The 7,931-nt window shown below is 57.1% G+C and overlaps 2 protein-coding genes across 4 annotated transcripts in view; one reads left to right on the forward strand and one right to left on the reverse strand.

Moving 5' to 3' along the window:
* Positions 1 to 7,931, reverse strand: part of MACROD1 (MACRO domain containing 1) — a 142,261-nt gene that overhangs the window by 92,293 nt on the left and 42,037 nt on the right. The window lies entirely within an intron of this gene.
* Positions 5,795 to 7,931, forward strand: part of FLRT1 (fibronectin leucine rich transmembrane protein 1) — a 31,273-nt gene continuing 29,136 nt past the window's right edge. The window contains exon 1 of the mRNA XM_011368948.2: positions 5,795 to 7,929. Within this exon, the coding sequence (XP_011367250.1) occupies positions 6,619 to 7,929 (1,311 nt within the window). The 5' untranslated portion in view covers positions 5,795 to 6,618. The remainder of the gene's footprint in view (positions 7,930 to 7,931) is intronic.

The following is a 7,931-nucleotide window of genomic DNA, read 5'->3' on the forward strand; positions in this document are numbered from 1 at the left end:
AAAATTACATGTGTCTCCTTTCATCCCCCACCCCCTCCTGGCCTTGAACAGTTGAATATCGAACACTGTTATCAATATAATTAACCTCCTAAGACGCAATTTTAAAGTCTTGTTTTTTAAAGCGACTTGCATTCTCTGAAGTTCAGGACACCTCAGAGCCCGGCACCGCCCAGGCGGCCTACGCAGGGAGGTGAGCTGGAGGTACAGTTTTAGTGGATTTGCATACCTGCCTGCAATTACCACCAGTGATAACTGCTGATGCATAATGCATGTAGCATGGAATTAGAAAAATAATTAACTTTAAGTCTTAAAAGAATCCCTACTCCCCCACCCTACACTCATTACAAGTTCTCAGTGGCACCAGTAGACAGATCGGGACCGAAGTTATGCAGCACAGGCCTTGAGGGTCATGGCATCCAGCCCCCAACCCTAAGGAGGTGCCTCTGGTGGGCCTAGACTGGCCTGGGCAGGAGCAGCCCCCAGGCAGCTACCTGAACTAGGCTTTGGGAAAGCCCCACTCACACCTCCCACTGAAGTCCCAAGTTTCCCTGCCCGCCTGCTGTTCGCATCACCCAATCTCCCCGACCTGCGCGGAAGTGCTGTCTATTGCTAATGAAAACACGGGTCCCTGGTTCTGATCACCACCCTGCTCAGGCACTCTGCTCAGGCTTGAAAATACCGTCCTTTATCCTCAAAAGAACCCAGAGGAGTGGGTCATTCATGGTCCCATTTTACAGATGAAGGCCTGAGACCCGAGGCCACCCTCGGCAGATGGAGCAGCTAGACTGAGCCCAGGCAGGCCAGCTGGGCTACCTGACTTCCCAGGGGGGTGGCTCCCCGGGGCCCGGGCCTTCCTTAGCACAAGCCCTCCTCCCTCCATGTTGCTTATAGCCCCAGGGGAGGTAGGACTGGCCGGTGGGGAAGAAAATGTGGGGCCCCTGATTAATTTAAACAAAGGTTTGCTGAAGACAACGCACCACAGATGTGGTGGTGACTCTCTTGGTGGAGCTCCTGCCTGGTGGGGTTGGTCCCCCTGCCCTTCCTCTTCTAGGGCTGAAATTGCTTCTGGCCCCAGGCTGCCCCAGACGCCTCGCTCCTGCCCTGGGCCCTGCTGTGCCAGTGAGGACCTGAGGCCTGGCAAGGTTTAGAAAAAAACACAACTGTTCTTGCTGAAGGGAGGAACCGGGAGAGGGCGCAGGAAGGGGAGGGCGAAGGGCTTTCTCTGTCCGAGCTTCGGCTCCCCGGACCACTTGTGTCTGCCCTCCCTCTCCTGAAGCTCGGCCAGGACTGGTGAGCAGCCGCCCAGAGTGGGTCATAGCGGGGCTTGGGGTCCCTCCCGGGGGATGGGTGGGGTGGCTCTTCTTTCTAAAAACCACCAGGCCTCTGCTGGGAATTCCACAAACCCCTCCCCCATCATCTCAGGAGAGTGGGACTCTCGGCAACACGTTACAGATGAGGAAACTAAGGCCCAAGGAAGTGTCACCACGGGTCACATAGCTGGGGGCTGATGAGGCCAGAGTCAAACCCAGCCCTGTTGTCCTCTCCCCATTTCTAGTCTACATACCTCCCACTGAGAGTCCCCACCATCTGGAATTCTCAGGTTCCTAAAGTGGGGGCTGAGACTGTGTCTGGCGCTTTGGAGGACCCTGCATCAGAGGTCCCCACATGAGCCGCTTTCACTGACGAATGGGAAGGAGGGCCAGGGCTAGGAAGCGGGGAGGCCTGCCCAGCCTCCCCTCTCCTGCCTGTGACCCCCCAGCTCCTTCCCAAAGCATGCTCAGCCCCCTCGTGTGCTCGTGTCTAACTGTGCCCGCCCCCTGGAACCTGCAGCACTAGATGCCACCCAGTGTGCCAGGGCCTGTGCTGGACCTGTGGCTGCCCCCATGTTGCCCCCACTCTGACAGCCCCAGCCTGGTGGGATCTGGGGAAGATACCAGGGCAGAGGGCCGGGAGGCCTGGGGTGTCCAACAGGAAGGCACCACCATCCAGCTGGAAGATATTTAGATATTACTCAGCACCTGCTACCACCAGTCAAGTGGGTGTGGGAGCAGAGCCAGGCATGGACTCAGCCTCGTGGAAGGTCAAGGAAAGCTTCATGGAGGGGACATCTAAGCCGAGGCGTGGGGAGGAGTAGAAGCTGGCCTGGCGAGGCCCGAATGGGAAAGGTGTGGGAACAGCATGTGCAAAGGCTCAGAGGGAGCACAGAGCCTTCAGGGACCCAGGGTGGACTGTGTCTCAGAGGTCCAGGGGGCCCAACGCACTCACATCCCCTCCCTGGGCCTGGATGTCCCTGATGAGAGAAGGGCTAGAGAAGCCTGGGGTCACATCGGAGGCGCCTGGTGCTGAGGGCCCCAGCTCTGTGTGGCCCAGACGTAGGCCCAGTGCTTCTACTGGCTCGCAGGGAGGCGCTGAGGATGCACAATGTGAGGTGGAGGGGAGCCCTGCATCACGGCCTTGGACGAGGAGTCCTGCCAGGAAGCAGCAGCCCGCAGGCTCCCAGTCGGCCCTGGAGGCACGGAAAGGAACAGGGGGTGAAGAAGGGACCAGTGGAGAGCAGAAGAAAGAGACCGGTGGTTAACACAGAGCCTAGATCAACAGGCCTGGGGCAGATGGAAAATTATAGCAGCTTTTAAACCTCACGAATGCGTCCCGTAGTACAGATAGTATTTACGAGCGGGTACTTTGCACATATTACTTCATCGAAATCTGAGTAGTTTCCCTGTAAAGGGAACTATTATGACCATACTATAGAAGAGCAAACTAAAGCTCAGAGAGGGCAAGTAACTTGCTCAAGATCGCACAGCCCCAAAGTGGCAGAGGCTGGACTCAAACCCAGGTTTCTCTGTCCTGGAAGATGGCAGGAGCTGGAGACTTATGGAGAATGCCAAGAATGATGCCCCCGGTGCCCCCTCAGCTAATGGGGGTCTGGATACCTCCAGTCTGAGCCACCTCACTGCTCCCCTTCCCCCCCAAGTGGCACACCAAGGATCCTGTCAGTCACGGAGCTGGCAGATCATAACTCACATCATGCTAAAGTCTCTGGGATCCACGCAATGACAAGTGACCCCATAAAAGATGGGCGATTTACCAAGTTTAATTTGATAGCCACATAAACCATCCAACACACAACAGGGGAAAAAAACGCTGCCTGGCACCAGGGCAATTAATGGGCTCGTCCAGCGAGGCGTGCTCCTTCCTCCCCACCCCAGGCCCCGCCCTACTTCCCCAGAGCCAGAGGGTTCAGCCTTGGCGGCCTTGGGGAAGGGGCGGCAGGGGAGACTTGAGCCAAGATGGATGAGGCCTGCATACCAAGGAACGGAAAGGCCTTGGGTCTCTGCCTCCCAAATGCTTCTTGGTTATCCATCAGGCATCTCTGAAAGGTACAATTTACACTCTATTATGATGCCAGGGACTCTAGAGGCTGAGGGCTGTGGCTGTGAGCTGCGCGGGTACGGGGAACTGATGTCCAGGCCAGAGAAGGTAGCGGCTGGCCTTGCTTTTGGCCTTAACAAATCTGCCCCCTGCTCAGGGCACTGGCCCCCAAAGGCCAAGCCCAAAGGTTACCCACATGCTCATGCCACAACAGCGTTGACAGACCAGGGAGGGTGTGTCCTCTGGCCAACTGCTGGGGGCCCAGGCAGAGGCTCTCCTGGGCGTGGACTTGACCCCTGAGATCAAGGCAAGGTGGTCTTTGGGCAGGCCTGTGCCTTCCTGTCCCCAGCACCTGCCCTAGCCCTGACTCTCTGCTCATAACCTTCATGGTTCTAGCTCTATGCAGAGGAATGGACAGATGCGAAGCTGGAAACCTGGGCTGACTGTGACCGTGGACAGGCCCCTTGGGCTGCTTAGCTATAAAATGGGATGGAGGACCTGAGTGACGGGTGAGCGCAAGTACAAACATGTGCCTGTGAAGGCAGGGTGGGTGAGGCCTGGCTGGAGGGGTCCCCTTCATGCTTGGGTTCCTTGCTGTCCTCTGAAGGCCGGCACACCCAGGTCTGCACCACTGTCCCCTGCTTTGAGCCCATCTGTCCTATGGTCTGGGCCAGTGCCCTTCCTGGTCCCAGATATAATGGGAGGCGTGAGAATCAGCAGTCGGATAAGGACTGGGTACCCTGAGTTGCCCACACTCCTGCTGGGTCTTACAAGGTGACTCTCGATGCCGCTGAGGGGCTAGCAAGCATGGTGCGAGGCCTTGGACAGGAGATGAGCAGAGGGGAGCGGCCAGGGTGCTGGTCAGGGAAACAAAGACGACCTGATCCACTGAGAGCCGGGGCTTCATTGTGCAGGAAGCAAAGACCAACTGCACATCCTGAGGGCTGGGGCATGAGTGGGGTCAGGACCCACAGCCTGGCCTGGGGACCAACTACCAAGGCGGCAGGCAAGTGTCCTTGGCCCCACAGGCCAGCAGGTGCTGGAAAGAGGGGACTTGAGAGCTGACTTCAGGAGCCCAGGGTACTGGGCTTCGTCTGGTCAGCCCCTTCCTCCGGCTTCCCCCTCGGGCTTCTGGCACAGACCCCACGCGGCCTTCCCTATTGCCCTCACTTACTTCCTTGGCCAGCCTCTGACTTGCCTGCAGTCCACCTCAAAGAGAAAACTTTGTGGCATGAGCAGGTCCTGGCAAGGTTAGCACGTCAGCCGTGAGCAAAGCCTGTGCTCTCTCCGGAAGGCCTTGGAGCTGTGAGCTGGGCCAGGCCCCTCCAGACGCAGATGGGGCATGAGTGTGCAGGGTGAGTGGCGGAGGCACCCCATTTTCTCAGTCTGTTCTATGCTTGTGTGGTCACTGATGCCAAGCCACACCAGGCTGACATTGCCCATGGTCCCTACCCTCCAGCACCAAAACATTCGTCACCAAATAGTGCATCCTGCAGCCCACAGACATATGCAGCGCTGCAAGCCTGGTGGTCCAGATTCTGGGCTAGGTTTCTCCCCAGCATTCCCCAGTGATCTTGAGTAAGTTCTCTCATCTCCGAGCTTCAGTTTTCTCATCTATTAAATGGGAATAAGAAAAACTCTGACTTCACGTTTACTGGGAGAATTAAATGACTTAAATGTTCATAAAGCTGTAGGCAAGGTCTTTATTATAGTGTGAGCTACCATCCCAGTAGAATGGAACTCCAAGTGGCCAGAACACAGTTTGGCACATGGCAGGTGCTCAATAAAGAGCTCCTCTGTTGGATGAGTGAGTGGGGGACGAGTGGGTGGGTGGGTGGGTGAGTGCATAGGTGGATGAAAGGATGGACAGAGCAGAGGGAAGCTTTATCTGAAACTCAGCAGAGGAGGAGGCATTTGAGCCTTGTCCTGAAGGGTGAAGAGCAGTTTTCTGGATGGGGAAGGGCAGTCCCGGAATAGAGACAGAGAAGGAAGAAAGGTTTGACGTGGTTGAGAAATAGAGATGGTTGGCTCCTGGGGCACGGGAGTGAGGACCCCGCAGACGCCTTTGGCAAGCTCTGCACACCTGGGCTGCCCTCCAGGCCGGGGCCTCCGTTCAGACTCCAAGAGGCCATTGTGTCCCATCGTTGAAAAACCTTTGTGAATCTAGAGTTACACAGCAGACCTTTTGCCGGCTGCATGAAGACAATTCTCCCACTGAGGGTGAAAGATAATGTCTCTTTAATTGATTTTTTTTTTTTTTTACCATGATGAACAGTAAAATAATATGAGAAAAATCTATGCTGCAATTTTTCCCTTTGCGAAAACTGGAATTACACCCGCAGGCAATTCCCGCCGAGCACAGGCCCCGCCCCCATGTGCATTCTTTAAATGCAAGAAAACAGATATGGGTATTTTTCAAAATAGCTGAAAGTTTCATGATTTTGGGGAGGGGGCAGGTGTGGAAGATGAGTTTCCCACACAACACAGAATGTGGAGCTAAGGAGGGCACTTCTGATAAAAAGAGATTTCTGTAAATACACGAGAAAAGCAGTTCTGTTGACACTTTCTTCTTCTGTCTATAAAACGCACGAGTGACAAATAGGCCATGTGTTAACACCAGACAATGAAGATCCCCGCTCTCCACTGATCACCAGTGATGACGCTGGCAGCTTCTTTTCTGCAGGTTCTAGTGACGCCCCCCTTTTGAGCTCGCCTCCCGGAAACAAGCTTCCCTTCAAACCCTGGGTCTGAGCCAGCTAGGGATGTGAGTCCCTTGTTCCCAGTGAGAAATGGTGGCTCTGAATCTATAAAACACACCCTAAATTCAACCTGCCGACATGGACCAGCCGCTTTCAGCGTTAGCTGTAAAGACTGGCTTAGTGTGAGATCTTGAAAGAAAAAACAAACCGCGGTGTGGCTGTCACTACGTTAACCTCACCTGAGGCACAGAGTCACTGTCCAGGAGGGCACGCAGCGTCCGTGTCATTCACGGGCAGCGTCTTTGCTCCCGATGAGGTTTAGAGTCCAACCTCAGCCCGAGTGATCACCTGTGACATAAAATTGTCACAGAGAGGCCTTGATGCAAGTGCCTGGAGGCTTGACCTCTGTCCTATGACCCAAGCTGCGGTGACCCCTTGGTGGCAGGCAGGTGGGCACTGCGAATCACTCTCACCGCACGTGTCTTGTGCTCCTTGCAGGTGTTAAGGCCCCAGATCAGGTGAGGCCCGGCTCTGCCAGCCATCCACCATGGTGGTGGCATACCCTACTGCCACCGCCACCACCACACCCGCTGCCACCGTCACGGCCACCGTCGTGATGACCACGGCCACCATGGACCTGCGGGACTGGCTGTTCCTCTGCTACGGGCTCATTGCCTTCTTGACGGAGGTCATCGACAGCACCACCTGCCCTTCAGTGTGCCGCTGTGACAACGGCTTCATCTACTGCAATGACCGGGGACTCACCTCCATCCCCTCTGACATCCCCGACGACGCCACCACCCTCTACCTGCAGAACAACCAGATCAACAATGCCGGCATCCCCCAGGACCTCAAGACCAAGGTCCACGTGCAGGTCATCTACCTGTACGAGAACGACCTGGACGAGTTCCCGGTCAACTTGCCCCGCTCCCTGCGGGAGCTGCACCTGCAGGACAACAACGTGCGTGCCATCGCCAGGGACTCGCTGGCCCGCATCCCGCTGCTGGAGAAGCTGCACCTGGACGACAACTCCGTGTCCACCGTGAGCATCGAGGAGGATGCCTTTGCCGACAGCAAGCAGCTCAAGCTGCTCTTCCTGAGCCGGAACCACCTGAGCAGCATCCCCGCGGGGCTGCCCCGCACGCTGGAGGAGCTGCGGCTGGACGACAACCGCATCGCCACCATCCCGCTGCACGCCTTCAAGGGCCTCAGCAGCCTGCGGCGCCTAGTGCTGGACGGCAACCTGCTGGCCAACCAGCGCATCGCCGACGACACCTTCAGCCGCTTGCAGAACCTCACCGAGCTCTCGCTGGTGCGCAATTCGCTGGCCGCCCCACCCCTCAACCTTCCCAGCGCCCACCTGCAGAAGCTCTACCTCCAGGACAATGCCATCAACCACATCCCCTACAACACGCTGGCCAAGATGCGTGAGCTGGAGCGCCTGGACCTGTCCAACAACAACCTCACCACGCTGCCCCGCGGCCTGTTTGACGACCTAGAGAGCCTGGCCCAGCTGCTGCTCCGGAACAATCCTTGGTTCTGCGGCTGCAACCTCATGTGGCTGCGGGACTGGGTGAAGGCGCGGGCGGCTGTGGTCAACGTTCGAGGCCTCATGTGCCAGGGCCCCGAGAAGGTCCGGGGCATGGCCATCAAGGACATCACCAGCGAGATGGACGAGTGCTTCGAGGCAGGGTCACAGGGTGCTGCGGCCGCCGCCGCCAAGACCACGGCCAGCAGCCGCGCCTCTGCCACCACACCCCAGGGCTCGCTCTTCACCCTCAAGGCCAAGAGGCCGGGGCTGCGCCTCCCTGACTCCAGCCTGGACTACCCCATGGCCACGGGCGATGGGGCCAAGACCCT

The sequence above is a fragment of the Pteropus vampyrus genome, unplaced genomic scaffold, assembly GCF_000151845.1.
Source record: "Pteropus vampyrus isolate Shadow unplaced genomic scaffold, Pvam_2.0 Scaffold144, whole genome shotgun sequence".
NCBI lineage: Eukaryota > Metazoa > Chordata > Mammalia > Chiroptera > Pteropodidae > Pteropus > Pteropus vampyrus.